The 18,950-nt window shown below is 38.7% G+C and overlaps 1 protein-coding gene across 10 annotated transcripts in view; it reads left to right on the top strand.

Annotated features, from left to right (window-relative positions):
• Positions 1-16,840, top strand: part of shroom2a (shroom family member 2a) — a 52,475-nt gene extending 35,635 nt beyond the window's left edge. For all 10 annotated transcript variants that reach the window (XM_048199821.1, XM_048199812.1, XM_048199818.1 and 7 more), the window contains 7 exons: positions 29-2,561; positions 2,950-3,032; positions 7,789-8,370; positions 9,091-9,669; positions 10,713-10,893; positions 10,984-11,256; positions 15,574-16,840. In XM_048199821.1, coding sequence (XP_048055778.1) covers positions 29-2,561; positions 2,950-3,032; positions 7,789-8,370; positions 9,091-9,669; positions 10,713-10,893; positions 10,984-11,256; positions 15,574-15,846 — 4,504 coding nt within the window. In that variant the 3' untranslated portion in view covers positions 15,847-16,840. The remainder of the gene's footprint in view (positions 1-28; positions 2,562-2,949; positions 3,033-7,788; positions 8,371-9,090; positions 9,670-10,712; positions 10,894-10,983; positions 11,257-15,573) is intronic.
• The last annotated feature ends 2,110 nt before the right edge of the window (positions 16,841-18,950 follow it).

An 18,950-nucleotide genomic window follows, 5' to 3' on the forward strand; every position in this document is an offset into this window, starting at 1 on the left:
ACTCTTTACACATGTTTGTTTTTCTTAGTTCATTCTCCTCTGAACTCTCAACTGGCTGGGAGCAAACAAATCTACAGAGAGTATCTGATCAGTTCAGCTCTTTGGGGAGTATGGACAGCCTAGAGCATAGCTCTCATCCCTATCCACCTGGCTGTCTTTCCCCAAGTAAGTCCAACAATAACAGCACTGAACATTTGGGTGGTGGTAAACGAGACTCTGCATACAGCTCCTTTTCTACAAGCTCAGGAACCCCAGATTACACACTGTCTAAAAGTAACGCTGCATCCACTGAAAACATGCTGTACAAAATTAATCAGTGGGACTCAAGTGGCAGGCACAGCAATGGCAGGCATAGCCAAAACTTAAACGAAGGGGTACGACAAGATGAGAGGCTTGGATACTTGCAGCATCTCTCAAGTACAGTTAACCATGAGATCCCAAGAGCTGAAGAACAGCCAGGAACTCGGCATTCAAACTCTGGAAGAGTTAGTATTGGACCTGTCTGGCATGTCCCGGATATGAAGAAAAACATGGTATCCTGTACCCCACCTCCCACTCCACCGACACGCAGTGATAGTTTTGCAGCCACCAAGGTTCATGAAAAGGGTCTGATCACAGGCACCTCTGAGGGCCTTGGTGTTCATGCCCAGTTAAAGCCTCAGGTGAAAGCATTACAAAAGGCTGGAGAAACCTATGAAAGCACACAAAGGTCTTACCAAGTCTTCGAGACAGGTCTTGAGGGTCGACGCGATTTTAACCTGCCATCCAAAAATGATTCTTCAAATTCTTGCATTTCATCCAATGCCTATCATCCCAAACGTATATCATCAGACAAGACATACTCCCTATCAACCACAGATGTCAGAGATAGGCATCCATCTTATGCCCATGTTCCATACCATCCACGGCAGTACAGCGACGAGGGCACTTTTCACGCTCAAACTAGAACAGTGCCAGCAGTGAATCCTCCATTCAGTGGCTACTTTAGCAGTATGCAGGAGCTGCCCACAAACAACCACATGCAACTAAACAGCCAGAATCAAGCTAGACGGCCAGCTGCATCACTTTGTGGTCTTTTTGGAGTTACCTCCCACCATATCACTCAGGGAATGACACAGGTTTCTTTAGTGAGAGTTGATGACTCTAAAGCTTCTGCAGTCTCAGAAATATCACACAGTGGACGGGACAGGATGTCCATAGGTTCTCAAGGAGGAACTAAAGACCGCTATTTCCCTCCTCAGTCACAGCACCATGATACAGATCATAAGGACAATAATGCCTCCTTCAAACAAAGTGACAACCACCATCGTCTTTCATCTGCTCCATGTAATCCCTTGAATATGCCTGATTCAACAAAACCTTCTGAGCTGAGGGGGAGCCAAAAGCAACATTATATGTCTAGCTCAGATGAGCATTCTAGTAGTTATCCCCACAGTAAGCAACCTGAGCACAGGAGAAATGCTGGCCATCTCCATCATAAAGAATACTCACAACAAACTAAAAGCGAGACAAAGATATGTCCCCAAAAAACACCTATGTTGTATTCTCTGGCCCAAGAGCGCAATGACATGGATGACTGTCAAGATGAGATCAACAGTGGAAGTTCAGAACAGGAAGCCATTGACAGTCAGAGCAGCAAACAGGCAAGACGGAGTGACCGTTTTGCCACCACCTTGCGCAACGAGATCCAGATGAGAAGGGCCCAGCTTCAAAAGAGTCGAAGCGCAGCCACTTTAGAAAGTCCGGTTGAAGCTGTAGAGGAGGCTGCTGTCTGGAAGACCACTTCTCCCTCCACAGATGGCCTCCACTTTTCTAGCTCTTATAAAGACCATCTGAAAGAAGCCCAGGCCAGAGTCCTCCAGGCTACTTCTTTTAGGCGAAAAGACCTAGAGCCAGTATTGTTCGAGCATCCAGGCACTGAGGGTTCTACTTGGAATGACACAACTCCGCTTCCAAGTGTTTCCGAAGTCCCACCTAGCAAACCCATCTCAGGGAGTAATCAGGTGCTTCGCATTGGTAGCCGCAAGCGGTTTTCTGCAGAAAAGAAAGTTCGTTCTTTTTCTGAGCCAGATAAAATTCATGAAGTAGGAGCTGATGAGCGCTCCCCTATGCCTGACAATGCTGTACCTTTAGAAAATCGGTACAGATTCTTTGAAGCAACAGGAAAAGCAGCTTTCCCTAAACCTATGCCAAAGCAAAGCATGCAGATATCTGAAGACAACAGACTGTCCAAAACTGGAGGCATGCACTATTCTGCAAAGAGTGACACGGCAGGGCGGAGTAACAGTGATAGCTCAACCCCCATTGAACAGCACCTTAATGAAGGTCAGGATGGCCCACTCTCAGTGAACCGACAAGCCATGCTAGAACAACAGCGACTTGGTACCTTTGCAGAGTATGAAGCCAAATGGAACACCCAGAGGAAGACGACTGAACCAAGGGTATCTGGACGATACCACTCCGCTGACAACATCCTTGATACAGGAAAAGAGGGACAGAGAAAGCCCAGCTGTGTGCATGAAAGATCTAGATCCTCCCCTTCTGCTGACTTCTATGGACAGGTTAGTTATTTCATATTTAATGTAGCCGTTTTTCAGTGGTTTAATTCTGTTATTTCTGTTTTAACTGGTGTAAACTATTTACAAAATGTACTGTCAGAGTTAGTTTTTATTTAAAAACTATAATAAAACAAAAGTGACTTGAGTCTCACATATAGCTCCAATGAATAGCAATGAAGGCAATATAAAGGCTGGAACTTAGTCAAACATTAAACTAAGTACAAAAAGTCACACCCTCGGACCAGGAAAATTGAAAGCAAGATCACATATCATGTCAACCAACCAAGCTAATAATTAGGATAGTCAAGTCTTAAAATTGCAAAAGTTTACAGTAGAGATATAATAATACCTGAATAAGGATATTAAGTTTTATGTGTTATAATCCTCCCAGAAACTTCCAGTTCAAGAGAAGAAGACAGCTGACTATTCCAAACCTGAGAAAAATCTCTCAGAACAGGAAAAGAATAGTACAAGGTGAGTGCTGTAGTGTTATTTTTCCATTGCCTTGCAAGTTGTTTAAAGGGTAAAACGATAATACATACTTTTAGTTTGCTGATTGAGTATCAAAATACTTTATTTCTTTTTTTATGTTCATGATACTCCTGGGCATGTTTGAAACTAAACCAGACAACTTCTCCCTTTGTAATGGAAATTATACAGATGCCATCAGTCCTGGCTGAGATTGTGTCAGTGTGTCAGTGAAACTATTCCAGTGGTAATGGCTCTGATCTTGGCCTTGTTGCAAACAGAATTCCACAGTTGGGTCATCAGTCAGCCCTCGCTGGGTCAAAAACAGACAGTAGACTCTTTATGGTCCTTGCAGTCTTGGGATTTAGCCCAGCTGTGACAGCACTGCTATCCTCACTGACTGGGCTTTGTGTTACAAGGAGAAGGTTTTGAGGTGTAGGCATGTGAGTATGACATAGGAAGTGTCCAATCAGTCCATTCATAATAAGGCCAAAGAGTAAAATAGCAACCTAAATGTCATATTGGCTTTGTGCTTTTTATTTAGTTTTTTATTTACAGATTTTATTTCAGTCTTTTAAACATTTTACACTGTGCAAAGATAAGACTGTTCAATTACATTTTTACTCTGCATGTACATTACAGTCTATATTGCATTTTACCCTGAAAGGATCATGAATGATAGCCCTGTACTCTGCTAAGAAGAAACTTGATCCAATTCATAATGCTGAACGTTCAGAATTTTAAAACCATCTGGATGAAGAATAGAGGGCTTGTATGTATGTTTTGCCCGTGAATAATGTATTAAGTTAGCACAGAAAGGAAGTAGCATCAGCTGAGATAGTATGGATTGCTGCGCATGAAATGACCTCCAGTTACCTTAGCAAGTGTTGAAATCATATATTTTCTTGTCTAGCCTGTGAAACATGTTAAATTGATCCTGCAATCTCTCACTTACTTTATAGTTTAGAAAACACAATATAAAAGCTGAAGATCTAGGTTAAGTATAATGGATAGCTGGCTGGGATGTTATTCCATTTGCATGCAAATGTTTTAGGTGGGGCTCCAGTGGTGTGAGTCAAATTGGATATTTACTCTCAATTTTTCAAGATGTAAATTAGATGCATATTGAAGTGAAGTGAAAGCAACAAATATACATTTCTAACGTCACAAACAGCTTCCAATTATGTGTTTTTGACAGATGATCTACCTATTTATCTTACATTCTATCCTTCTCGTATTTATATATATATATATATATTTCCAAATCTTTTAGGCATTTCATCCGCTGGTTTCTCCAAGTCATTTTCTTAGATGTCTATGTGTAGACATAAGGAGTGGCAAACTTGAATAAGCAAGTTACCGCCAAACATCCATCATCCAAAGCCTTGTAAATTGCCCCCTATGAAAGGTTTTGTCGTGATTCTTGCTTTTAATTAAGGTGCTGTGGAGAGCAAACTATGAATTATACCATAGACCTGCATCTTCGCTTCATAGCCCTATGAGTTTTTTTTTAAATCGTTGTTTAAATGTCAAACTTCCTGTCTCCTACCCAATGATTTCATTTATGTGCAAACACGCACGACTCAATTATAAAAAGCTAGCTGAAAAGTCCTAGCTAAAAGAATACTTCACTACAGTACAGTTGAGCTCAAAAGTTTACATACCCCTTGCAGAATGTGCAAAAATGTTAATCATTTGAACAAAATAAGGATCATGAAAATTGCAAGTTATTTTTTTAGTACTGTCTTAAATAAAGTATTTCACATAACAGATGTTTACATAAAGTCCACAAGATTAAAAAAAAAATAGCTGAATTTATAAAAATGACCCAATTCAAAAGTTTACATACCCTTGATTCTTAATACTGTGTGTGGTTACCTAGATGATTTACGACTGTTTTTTGTTTTGTTTTGTGAGTTTGTCCTGAGCAGTTAAACTGACCAACATTCTTCAGAAAAACTCTCCAAGTCCTGCAAATTCTTTGATTTTCCAGCATCTTCTGCATATTTGAACCCTTTCCAGCAGTGACTGTATGATTTTGAGATTCATCTTTTCACACTGAGGACAATTGAAGGACGCAAACACAACTATTAAAAAAGGTTCAAACATTCACTGATGCTCCAGAAGGAAACACGATGCATTAAGAGCCGGGGATGTAAACTTTTTTAACTGGATGAACAGGGTAAATTATACTTTTTCCTCTTCTGGTAAACATGAAAGAATCTTTTGTTGCTTCCAAAAGGCGGTACGAAATGAAAAAATATGATCTTTAAACAAAATAAGAATATAAGAACAAAATAACAACCATCAACCAGTCGTAAATCATCTAGGTAACCACACACAGTATTAAGAATCAAGGGTATTTAAACTTTTGAACTGGGTCATTTTTTATAAATTTCAGCTATTTTTTTTTTATCTTGTGGACTTTATGTAAATATATGTTATGTGAAATACTTTATTCAGGACAGTACTAAATAAAAAATAACATGCAATTTTCATGATCCTTCTTATTTTGTTCAAATGATTAACATTTTTGCATATTCTGCAAGGGGTGAGTAAACTTTTGAGCTCAACTGTAAGTGATACTGACAGACTTCTAATGTTAGAAACCCCCTTTTGCTACTGTTAGTACAGCAATTGTTTATTTATTAGTACATCTAGTGTGGAGTAAATCCAGTTGGAAACATTTCAGTTGTGCTACAAGCGTTTTAGCCCCACCCAGGTGAGATTACATATGTTCAGGGCTACAGGAAGCACCTGTCGCTTAGATGAGAGCTCCCAATCATCAGAGGTGAGCACTGCTTTTCATACAGTCAAGTTTCATATTTACTGCAAGGATTGGTATGTAGCCATTTTATAGCAACTTTCAAGTTGTATATGGCCAGCAGCAGGAGTACCTGGATTATGGACTTTTGCTTGAAGTTTTGCTGATGAAGTTTGAGTCCTTCTGGGTCTGTAAGATTAACTTTAAATGATGGCTTCGTTTTTACTTGATAGGTAAATGCAGGTCAATTTTTGAAGTAAAATGCACAGTGAACAATGAAAACGCAGTTGCTTATCCACATGCAGAGATGTTTGAAATGTAGACGTTTCTGGTACTGGTAGAACATGTTTTGTCATAGTACACACTTTATCAAACAAGGGAAGTTAGCAAGATACTATGTTTGATTAAAGGTGGGGTGCTGTGGACAAAAGCTTATGTGGTATTACAGCAGAGACGTTCTGCATGCCAGTTCATGCCGAGATCTAATGCATGTGTTAGAGACTGTATAGTATCAAAAAGAGACTGCATCCCACGTAAATGTTACCAGTGAATGCATGCTTTACTAATGACATCTGCAAAGAAAGCATGTATCAGATCAAATGAATGACTATTAAAGTGCATACTCTGTATTTCTACATCTTACATTTCCTTAATTCTGTTTTTCTGCACTTTGCTAGTTGTCTTCCTTTTTTATACTAAAGTTCAAAAGGTTGAGGTCAGTAAGATTATTTATTTTTAAAATGAATACTTTTATTCAGTTTAGTGAGGACATTGTTACAAAAATATATTTCAAATAAATGCTGTTCTTTTAATATTTCTATTCATCAAAGAAACAAGCAGCTCTTAAACTGTTTTCAACATTGATAAGAAGAAATGTTTTTGAATCAGGATCATGTGACTGAAGTTATGACTGCTGAAAAATCAGCTTTGGCATCAGAGAAATAAATTAAATTTTAAAATATGATAAACATTTTAATTTTAAGATTTTTTTAAGTTCTAATAATATTTTACATTATTACTGTTTTTGCTGTATGTTTAATCAAATAAATTAAGCCTTGGTGAGCATAAGAGAAAAACATTTTTAAAAAATCAACATTAAAAAAAAATCAACCCCAAACTTTTGAACTGTAGTCTGTCTTTAACCACTCTACTACTATTCGCTACTTTTTTGCTTTTTTTCAGTCAAAATCTTTTTCTCTCTCTTTCTTTGGAACACAGCCACTGGTTCTATACACCCATCAGGTAATTCAATATACTGTAAATTATGTGTGAGTAGAAATTATGGGTGTCTTTCTGTGCAGTTAGATTTTTAAATTGGTATAATTCAGTCACAAATGTCGATTAGGAGTGGGTGGTATCACAAAAATCATTAAAAACCATACAGTAGAATCACTACCAGTTGACACCTTTCTAATGTCGCATTGCATTGTATAAATATATATCGTCAAACCAGACATTCCTAATAGATGTCTGTAATTGGTGTCTTGCTAAGCCTGTAAAGAATTCAATTTTAATATCTTTCTTTAAGTTACTCTCATAGAGTGTTGTTATATTAGTGAGTTTTGTCTTTCTCAAGCTATTTTATTTAGAATATTCTCACAAGAGCCCTTTTATCTCTTCTTGCCCTCCATAAATCTGAGTAGACAAGGAAGAGAGTAAAAAACATAAACGAAAACAATCAAGATTAAGAAGGGAAAAGCGTTTTCTTTGCCAATTGCTGCAGGGGAAAGATCATTCTTTCTCCACAGCATGACAGGCTTGTGGGAACAGAAATATGTTGGGTATGACAGCCAGCCTGGGAGTTACCATGGAGAGATGGTGAAATGTGGGAGAAATGTCTGCCTGCCTATCGATTTACGCTGAATACAGTGAGGCTTTGTGCACCAAAAAGGACAAATACGTTCAGAGTCTGAGCCTTTGATAAATCTTCTTTGGTTGTGTGTATTGGTGGATTGAGAATTTTACTTCAAAGCATTTCTCATTTGTTTGTTTTTTTAGGTTAAATGAAAAAGGATACAGTGAACTTGTATGCAAAGAGAAACTAGAAGCACCTCCCTCAGCTTTGACTGAAGACCTGGAGAAAAATACTTTAGATCCTTTGTCCAGTCATCATAAACCTGCACTGCATTTCTCTGACCATAGCACTCAGAGTGAACCATCAGCCCTCTCTAAAAACAAGAGCTCTGTTCTCTTGCCCCATCTGGAGAAGTACAAATGCCCTGAGGGCACACCTCCTCCTCTTAGCAATTTTCAGGAGGTCCAGCCTGGATCACAAGGAGGAGTTTTGGCCTCACTCTCTCCTGTCAACAATCAAAGCTCCGCCTCAGTTTCAGCCCCTGTTCCCTGGAAGGGGTTGGAGCATAGCAAAGGGCCAATCGGGGAGGAGGAGCTACAACAAGAGCTTGTGCCTCCTCCCTTTCCACCTCCTCCCCCTCCCGCTGTCCTGCCCACCCAACAAACCGCTGGCCCTACCCAGCCCACCATGGATGGGCAGCGTTCGCCCTCGCCCCAGTTTGCTCCCCAGAGGCTGACTGACAAGCCCCCCGTCTCTGTCTCCATACAGGATGAAGCTCCTGGAAGGTAAGACTTTCTGTATTTAGAGTTAAATTCTGCCGTTCAGGAAATCTTTCAGGTCTGTGTTGGAATTCGGGGAGATTTCCACTGGCAAACCACAGCTGGGCTCCTCTCAGCTGCAATCTTAAAACCATCACTGGAAACTCTCCCTACAGCCCAGTAATTTAATGACAGTGCTTCTCTGACTGTCTCTTTATTGTATTCATGCACATACAAGGGGCTTATTCATATGTGCTCTTACTGCAGATTGTCCATGTGTACTGGAGTTCTTCAGATCATTCATAAGGAGAATACCACCCAGCCTCAACTGAAGACTCTTGAGAAATATAATTTCTGAGGCTTTATTTTTTGCTGTTTTTATGGGAACTTTAGTAGTCTTGCCATTTGTAGCATTAGAAGCCTCTTTATAAGACTGGAGAAGGTGGTTTCAGTGATGTATGATTCTTAACTAATTTTATATATATATATATATATATATATATATATTTGGTCACAGGAACTGACAAAAACTGACAAAACTGACAAAAATAGGAACTGACAAAAATAGTTTCCTCCTTGTTTTCCTGTGTGCAAAGCCTTCTAGCCTGAAGTAAAAGAATTTCATGTGTTTTCACAAAGATTAGACCCCTGAAAATAGTTCTTGTGCTTTTGCCTAGTTACTTTATGTTGCATCTCTTGTGTTCACCAGAATAACACATTTCTATTTTCATCATTGTTGTTTACCAGGATGGATAGGGTTAAAGATGAGAACACATCAGTGAAGAAAGTGCCCATTAAGATTGTCCACTCAGAACGTAACACTGAAAAAGAAGGTCGACAATATCTCGACCTGCCCAGCGAGACCCCTGTCAGCTCGCAAGAACCTGGAGTAACTCATCTTCAGAGCTTGGGGAACCCGGATCAGTCATACTCTTTGTTCTGTACCTACACCAGGCAAAAGGATCAGGGGCCTGAACCAAGAGACACAGATATGGGCCCTCTGAAAGACCAGGTGCCACAAACCAATGTGAACCCAATATTCAATGAGTTACATGGCCTGCAGACAAGCCCTTCATTAGATCAAAGTAGCAACGGATTGTCTTCACATCCCTTGCAGTCAGAGGACGACGAAAAAAGAAAGGAGCTGGCTAGAGACATAATGGACAAGGACAAGTCCCTAGTGGACATTTTAGACCAGAGTAAGATGAAGACAACTATGGATCTGATGGAGGGTATTTTCCCTCAGGGAGAGCAGCTACTGGAGGAGGCCCAACAGCGCAGGAAAGCTGCACCTAAACAGCTCTCTCCTCGTAACTCTGTGGAGAAGTTAGTATTTCTTACTTGTGAACCTACTATATTAAATGTTTTTTTATTCATTAAAGAGATATTTCATCCAAAAATGAAAATTATCCCATGATTTACTCACCCTCAAGCCATCCTAGGTGAAAATTACTATCTTCTTTCAAACGAACACAATCAGAGATATATTTAAAAATATCCTTAGTCCTCCAAGATTTATAATGGTTGTGAATAGCAGCCTAAATTTTGAAGACAAAAATAAATGGACCTATCCATAGAAAAATGAACCCATATGACTCCAGGGGGTTAATAAGTGAATCGATGCGTTCGTGTAAGACAAAAATCCTCAATTAAAACTTTATAAAGTAAAATAACGAGCTTCCGGCGCGACAGCCATAGGCATTCGATGTCCAAAAAGCGTTAACTTTCGAAATTTGGGCTGCCATTCACAACTATTATAAACCTTGGAGGACTAAGGATTTTTAAATATATCTCTGATTGTGTTCATCTGAAAGAAGATAGTCATATTCACCTAGGATGGCTTGAGGGTGAGTAAATCATGGGATAATTTTCATTTTTGGGTGAACTATCCCTTTAACGCACACATTCAGTTTGCCAAGTTTGTATTTCATTATTTATTCCAGAAATTTACCCTGAATTACCCTTAATACCCTTAAGAAGGAAGACAGATTGAACATGTTTCTGATGTTCTGTTTATTTATTTATTTTTAAATCAGGAAGTCAGGGTTGTTATTGAGCCCTACCCATGTGGTTCTCATAAAAAAATAATAATAAAAAAATAACAATGGCATTTCATGATTATTTAAATTGTAGCTGGCCCAATTCTGATTATGATTCATAAGTTCATAAGTTATGATTCATAAGCATGGTTTATGTTTCTTGTTGCAAATCTAGGGCACTAACTCATCTAGCAATCTGTCAGCCTTTTGTGTAAATATGAAGTCACACAAAATGTTGCTTCATGCTTTGAGCAGACACACAATTGTTTTGTCCTGTTCTGTTTGGATCAGTTGACTTGTTTCTCATAAAAATCATCTGTGGGTTCTCAGGAAAGAGGAAGACAACCTGGTGGTGGCTACTGCTTTAGTGACTAATTCAACCTACTACAGTACATCTGCACCCAAAGCAGAGCTGCTGATTATGATGAAGGACATGCAGGAACAGAGTGTGGAACACAACTCAGAAGAGGAGTTGGAGGAGGACAATGAAAATGATCTTGCCAACAAGAAGGTACCAACACTCTGAACAAACACACTGTATTGTACAATCAGATGCTTTCTTAGCAATTTATTTTATCAAATGACTTTCCTCTCTTTGCAGCATGAGTTGATTGACAGCCTCAGCAAGAAGTTGCAGGTGCTGAAGGAAGCTCAGGAGAGTCTACAGGAGGATGTGCAGGACAACAACGCTCTTGGGGAAGAGGTGGAGGCCATCGTTCAGGGTGTCTGCAAGCCCAATGAACTCGACAAGTTCCGTATGTTCGTCGGTGACCTTGATAAAGTGGTCAACCTTCTGCTGTCTCTGTCTGGACGTTTGGCCAGAGTAGAGAATGCCCTGAACAGCCTAGAGGAAGATGCATCACAGGAGGAAAGGGTGAGAATGAAAATGAGTGATATGGGAAAGCAGGATTGTTGTTGTGGAGGAATAACTTCCAGATTTATCAGTTTCAGAAAGCGTAAGAAAATGGATTAAGAGAACACAAAAAATTTACTAACATAAAAGTACAATGTTAGGCCAGAAAAAAATGGCCTATTGCTGATACAGGTGACACAGCTTTGAGTCCAGCTCATGTCACTTCCAGATTCCATTTTTTTATTATTATTATTCCTCTAACCTTTCCTATCTTAATCCTTAAGGGGCTCGCACACCGGACGCGAAGCTCAGCGCCGCGACACGTCTTTAAAATACGAACTCGTTGTTTTCTGAGTCGTAGCTATTCATATTCAGTGAACTGCGAACAGGTGCGCGTGCCAGAAGGGAGCGCGAGTGCATGGAAATATTAACGCGAAAGGCCTTGCATCACCAGTGCAGACCACCATCAGAAGCTAAAAGCACGCCTGGCCTCGGCGATTTACCTGATTGAATTTGGTGAGTGATGGCAGGGCTCGACAATAAAGACTGACCAGTTCTGTAGGGTGTGCGTTATATATCGTTTATAATATCGTAATTGTTGATTTAACGATCTGAAATTATCGAGTATGTCCCTCACTTTACAAAAAAACAAACAAAAACACACCCATTAAGTGCACATATGCACTACTTGACATCTAGTAGGAGGTTAGAGTAGTGTGTGCGCATATTAAAGTACGCTTTCACTGCGTGAAAGTCTATTAAAATGCCCTCAAAATTCAAGATAAGGGGCAAAAATGCCCCTGTATATATTTCATATATAATTTAATAAAGTTAATCAATATTACACAAAGAGCGCCGTTTTTCTCCAAATATTAGCATGATTACAAATGTGATATTGATTTTATTCAGCGTACAGTTTAATGAACAAGAACTTAGTATCAAGTGACTTACATTTTAGACACCAAATCGTCTGTTTCGCCAACGAAAATAGTTCCAAAGTCCACAGAATTGTTTTGCGTCTTTGAGCAACACATTCTGAATGAATCAGCCGCTTGAATGAATCAGTTGATTCTCAATGACTCGCTCATTAACAGTGATTCGCTGCCACCTACTGGCGGGTTTAATTTCACATTTAAAGTGTCTTCATTTTTAAAAAAAATTCAAATAACAGTATTTAACGTTTTATATTTTGAACATTAAAACATTTTTATGCATCTGTAACTGCTCTTGATTAACTTTAATAAAGTTATCTATTCTATAGTTATACATTAGATTACAATTTCTGTACCTGAAAATCTCATGTTTAAACCTACATGAAAAGCTTGAAAAGCACCATTTATTTAATTTATATGTTTGTTCTGTTGTATTTATTTGTGCTATTACTTGTAATTTGATTATTTGTTACTATTTTACCACTTACTGTTTATTTGTCTAACAATATTTAAAATATTGAATCTAGTAGCTTTTGGTGTCATAACCTTATTGAGGTTAAATGTATCAAAAACAATGAAAACAATAACTATGCTTATTTTATAGGCCCATTTTCTTGTCTTTTATTTTTATTAATTTTTTTGTTGTGGGGCCCGGAAAATTTCGGCGGGGCAAGTAAAAATTTGAACCACTGGCCCAACTGGACCAGCAGAAAAAATCCTTAGCGTTGAGCCCTGGATGGTTTCAATAATTTTAATATTTTCTGGTATATCTAAGTTAAGTTACCCAGGAGCTCTGTTGACATAGACTTAGCTACAGCTTGATGAATGGAGTTATTGAACACAGCAGGAGAGAACGCAACGTTAGCCAGCTAGCTAAAGCTCCGGTGGAAAATTATTAGCTAACGCTACCGTTTTTGAGGAGGTAGATTTTGAGGTGAGGGGACTGACAAGGCAGAAGGTAAAGTGGTCCACCATTCTATCAATAAGTAGACCTGCCAACCTGTACGCAATTTGCGTAGCGGATACGCATTTTGACTTCAAAGTACGCCGGTACGATTTGTCACTCTAAACTACGCAAAAACCTGGTGACGCCTCTGTGCACGCGCAGTCCTCAAATCAAGCAACAGCAAAAGAAGAAGAGTTCGACCAATCATAGCGCTAGGTTCTTCCCCCAAATATACTGTAAATGTTAGACCCAGTGACAGGCTGGCATGAAAGGGCTTGCATAATACTTAGTAAGGAGGCCATAATAATTTTTGACTCGTGGCTGAAGTTAAGTTTCTCCAGCTCTCCCCAGGTTGGCAAAAAAAGCATCTCAAAATGCATCAGATTGATGCTTTAAAATATGGAATATTTAAATTTTTCTTACGGGGGAGCATTGCCCCCGGACCCCACTAGAGGGGTAATATCCTTCTCACTTTTTTCACCCCTGACCCGTTTTCATGCCTGAACAATGTGTTCGAATTTTAAAGATGTGGTGCGGCGCTGAGCTTCGCGTCTGGTGTGCGAGCACCTTTAAATTGGTACTTTGGAAAGTGGTAATAACTGAGTACCATTATATACATTACAGTTCTATTTTAGTACTATACATTGTTGATATTTGAAGTCAACCCAAACAAACACACCCCTCTCTTCATTGCTCCACCTCCAAAACTCACCCTCCAATCCCAACCACCCTGTCTCGAACCCCGATCGCTGCTGACAGGCGAAGCGAGTGCACTAACAATGACGCTAAACACCACATTCTCTAGCGGTCCTCAGTGCGCAATGGATTATCTGCACAACTCTAACTAGTTGGCCACTGCTTTTCTAATATTAACGCGGGTCCTTAGTTCTTACCCAGTCATAAACCTTCATTCCGGTGATATTCTTTTGAGCTCTTTTGTATTGTCTCATCTCTTCTTTTTTTTTTTTTTTTCTTTTTCAAATCTTCCTCTTGTTTGTTCTGTCTCCTTGACCGTCATACGCCCCCTAATGCTGATTGGCTACAGGTTTGTTGTTGGTGTCGGTCCCACTAACTTTTTAACAGTGTTTTTCAAATATGGCTTACCCCACCTTTTAAGTGACCTGAAATTTGTCAGAGGTGTGTGTGTCTTTTATGTAAACAAGACTGTGAAGGCCTTTTTAGAGAAACATCTCTAAATAGTTATGAATGTATATGAATATATATACCAAAAAGTCACTGTTTAAATTTAAATAAGCAAATGCTTAAGAGTCTATGATTGGATCATTATTGGCAACAGTTCTTCTAACTCTTGATGTGTAGCTTTTCATTTCTTAAACAACCATGTAGGAAGACACATCATGGCCATATTCCAGGATGACAATGTCAAGATTCACCAGGCTTACATTTAGAGTTGTGAAAAGTACAGACTTCGGTACCTATCAGTACCGCTGTTGACCGGATTCGTAAACACCACTGATTGGCCATTTTGTTGACGCGCTCATTGGATATTTCTCTGATTGGCTATAATGATCAACGCACGGGAGTGTTTGAAAGCACACTGAAGTGTTTGAATTTGAAAGCGGGAAGGGGGAGCGTTTGAAAGCAAGCGTCTATCAGAGGACTGGTCCACAATAGACGCCTGCTTTCAAATGCTCCCGTGCGTATCTGTGTAAGCGCTTGGTGAAGAGCTTCATTGATGACTATTTACAATGTTTTTACAGTGTTGATCATTGAAGCCAATCACAGACATATCCAATGAGCCATGAACACAATGGCCAATCAGAGATGTTTACGAATCTGCTCAACAGTGCTCAAAGCGTCACATTTTTAAAATTTCAGTACCGACTAGGTACCGAAGTCGGTACTTTTGACAACTCTACTCATATTGTGAAAGAATGTTTGGGAGAGAGCATAAAGAATCATTTTCACACATGAATTGGCAGTCCAGACCTTAAATTCAGTGAAAGTCTTTGGGATGTGCTGGAGCAGACTTTACAGAGTGCTCGACTTCTGCATTGTCAATACAAGATATTGACCAAAAATTGATGCATCTCTTGATGGAAATAAATGTTGTGATGTTATTTCCTTCAAGAGGTGCTTCAATTTTTGGTCAAGATTTTGTATTGACAATGCAAGAGTCGGGCACTCTGTAAAGCCTACTCCAGCACATCCCAAAGACTTTCAATAAATTTAAGGTCTGCTCCCTCCCAACCATTCTTTCACAATTTGAGCCTGATGAATCTTGACATTGTCATCCTGGAATATGGCGATGATGTGTCTTCCTACATGGTTGTTTAAGAAATGAAAAGTAAAGACATTATATTCCTGTGATAGTAAAGCTGAATTTCCATCAGCCATTACTGCTGTCTTCAATGTCACATGATCCTTGAGAAATCATTCTAATTCTGGGTTATATACGTGAAAATGTTAATATGTGAAATGTTCATCTTCCTTCTGCAGCATACTCTGACAGAGAAACGCAAACTGCTGATCCGTCAACATGAGGACGCCAAAGAGCTGAAGGAGAACCTTGACAGGAGAGAGCGCGTGGTCTACGACATCCTGGCCAGCTACCTGCCGGAGGAGAGCATGGCTGATTATGAGCACTTTGTGAAAATGAAATCTGCCCTTATTATTGAGCAACGCAAGCTTGAGGACAAGATCAAACTGGGGGAGGAGCAGCTCAAGTGTCTGATGGACAGTCTCCCAATGGACCAGAGGACAACTAACTAAGGACTTAAAAAAGGATTCATGCTGTAATCCAGAGCAACTCGCTTGACGTCACCCTAAATGACAGGGTTCCAGTACTTTGTCCATTTACTGCCAATAGAATTGCATTCTGGTCATATATTGAGTGCTCCTTGTTTGACCCAGCAGAGAACATTTTGGCAAGACTCATGAAGACCCTGAAAGTGCTGGGCACTTTCAGATCATGATTTGACCAAACCTGATTTTACAGAGCACACTGTGGTTGTTACCATTTTTAGTGTCAGCTTTTATTTTAGTGTCTTTTATGCTTTCATGACCTTTCAATGTTACACGACCCATAGAATTATATGGTGAAATAATAATAATAATAATAATTTTTAAAGACACTTTCATTTTTTCCACAACTGTTTAAATAGACCTTACCCTTACCTATGTGCTCTCAACACTAGACACTCAGTATAAACATGCCATGGGCACTCGCTGTGCTGTATCTTTTTAACCACTAGAGGGCAATGAAAGACACCTTAAAGTGTATGTGCCTGAAGCCCAAAACAAACACTTGAGATTCAAACATACACTCAAATCCTGGAGTCATAAATTTTTCACCCAAGCTTTGCACATGTAAACTGTGTTGCTATTTGTATCTGGAAGTTGTAATTAACTTCCGAAACTGACTGGGGGGTGCATTATTTCAAATGACATGTCATTATCCTGATCATGTTAAAAAATAATTCAGTGATATTTTTAGTAATTTATTTTAGCCTTTTGAATCTTTGTATATAACTAGAATAGGCTAGTATTGTACTCTTTCACTTTATTTTAGCCAAGCAAACTACCACTTTAGTCTGCACGCTTTTTATAGATATATCACCGTAAAATACATTGTAACACCAGAATTAGGATTGACTGTAAGTATTCTATTGCTTAAAGAATCTAAGAGACTTGCCTAAACTATATAATATTATTTCACTAAGGATTCAGTGCTTGTCTATAAAATACCAGCTGCCTTTTGCTCAAAGTCTTGTCTGTGTCATTTATTATTTCAACTGTAAGATTTTTGGGGTTTGATATTTTATTAGGTCAAAATGGCCTCAAAGTGAGTAAAAAAAGCATAATGTTCCAGGCTAAAATGTCTTGTATATTTACACAGAAACTTAAACAGTAATGTAACACATATAATACAGTAAGTAGTCACAATTCTGCTTGAATTGTGGCCTTATTTCCATAGATAGCTAATAAAAAAAGTGTCAGGAGTGTATTACATTTAACTTTGTTTCTCTTAATTATTACATTTAAGTGTCACAAATTATTTTTCATAAAAGACACACTGTGTAGAAAAGACAAAGCATGTGTTCAAGATCATTGAATTGAACACAGCTAAAATATATTTGGCTTAAATTCCACAAATATGTGATTTGGCTGGCTGCTTAGCATCGTTCAGATTTCCCCTGCTGGTAGATGTTGAAACAACATCATTCTGTAGCAAAAAGCATCATTTTCCATTGATGGCTATTCAGAAGCAGTGTTCTGAGGATTTCTTTTTTTCTTCTTCTTTTTTCATTTAAACAGTAGCTGCTTAAACACAGTGAAATTATTAAGACATGCAGTGAATGTTGTCTTTCATGCCTCATTTCTGGGTGGTCAGAGTAGAGTATTGCTTTATACTGACAATTATTGGCATGGATGCAGTATGATACAAATGTTCATAGTTTACAATACACTGTAGAATTAGCAGCCATAAATGTCACCCAAGATGAATTTTTTCTACAAACAAAAGTGTCTGATAAATGGGGAGGTTTAGAGATAAATTAAGTAGTATTCGACTGGTCATATGATCTCAACATGTTGGCCATTATGAATCTTCATTTCATGTAAATGTACGCAATTTGTCAAAAGTATCCTATAAAAAAAAAATTTTTTTTAGGTGCTAAACAATTGATTTTGACTTTTCCATAATGAGAGGAAGGACATTTTAGTTTAATCACAGAGGTATGTACCTACAACATTGCGTGTAACAGTAAAGCAAATTAATACTTGATTATTTGATTAATGCTTTTATTTCTTTTTTTTTTTATCTGAATAGCTCTGATCACCTTTGTTTTCTGTAATATTTAACTTCAGATATAGTCTTATTGCCTTGGCCAATCAGTAAAGAGACTTTGACATCTGTAAATCACGATAGTGGGTAGAGCTAAATAATCACACAGCTGTGTAAATAATACTTTGGCAATAATAATGTGTATATTTCTGCTGAAATATTTATTCGGTTTGTTTCTACTCAAAATCAAAAACATTATTTTAAAATCTAAATATTTTAAAATGTTAATATTTTCTTATTTCTTAGGCTTCTCTTTAACTGTTCTTGTGTAAGACTGCTCTTGTGTAACTTCTTTCCATTATGTTATGTGCACATCATGGGCACACCTAGACAAAATAAGCACTTGGACACACTCGTACGCTTGCACGCAAACAGGAACTCAAGATGTGCACATACATTTGCTCATATCTTATGTGTATAAATATTACCCATCTTCCTTAAAAAAAGTTATGGTATGTTATGAAAGATTTTTTTATACTGGCTCTGAGTCTGCTTGATAATTCTCCCGAGATCTCGCGCTGCTGCCACACATCACTGGAGTTGAGGCGCCTGTCTCCAACTGATGATTGATAAAAGTGAGGCTTCAGATAGTCTACCTGAAAATTAATCTTACACATCTGGGGGTTCGTCCGGGATATTCTCAAGAAACACGTGATTGAAAATCATCCTCCATCACAGGTAAGTTATTTTTAATGCTCTTGGGGTGGTAGGATGGATTGTATTAAGTGATGACTACATAAGCCTTTGTGCTGATATCCCTGGTGGTTCCAGAAATATTTGTCTGCGAGGGCACTATTTAAATGTAGTCTGGCTATCACCAGACCAAGCTCAATTTAAAATTGAACATTGGTCTGGGGAGTTTGCTATGTATTTCCTACTGCACAAGAGGCGTGATCAACGAGCATTAGTCACGCAATTGGATAGTCCTTCAACCAATCAGATCAACGATCCGGGTGACGTACTTTGCAGAGCGATGCGAAAACTCCAGACAGGTTTACCGTGTGTCTTAATCAGCTCCCTAGTTCAGTAG

The sequence above is a fragment of the Megalobrama amblycephala genome, linkage group LG8, assembly GCF_018812025.1.
Source record: "Megalobrama amblycephala isolate DHTTF-2021 linkage group LG8, ASM1881202v1, whole genome shotgun sequence".
NCBI classification, from domain to species: domain Eukaryota; kingdom Metazoa; phylum Chordata; class Actinopteri; order Cypriniformes; family Xenocyprididae; genus Megalobrama; species Megalobrama amblycephala.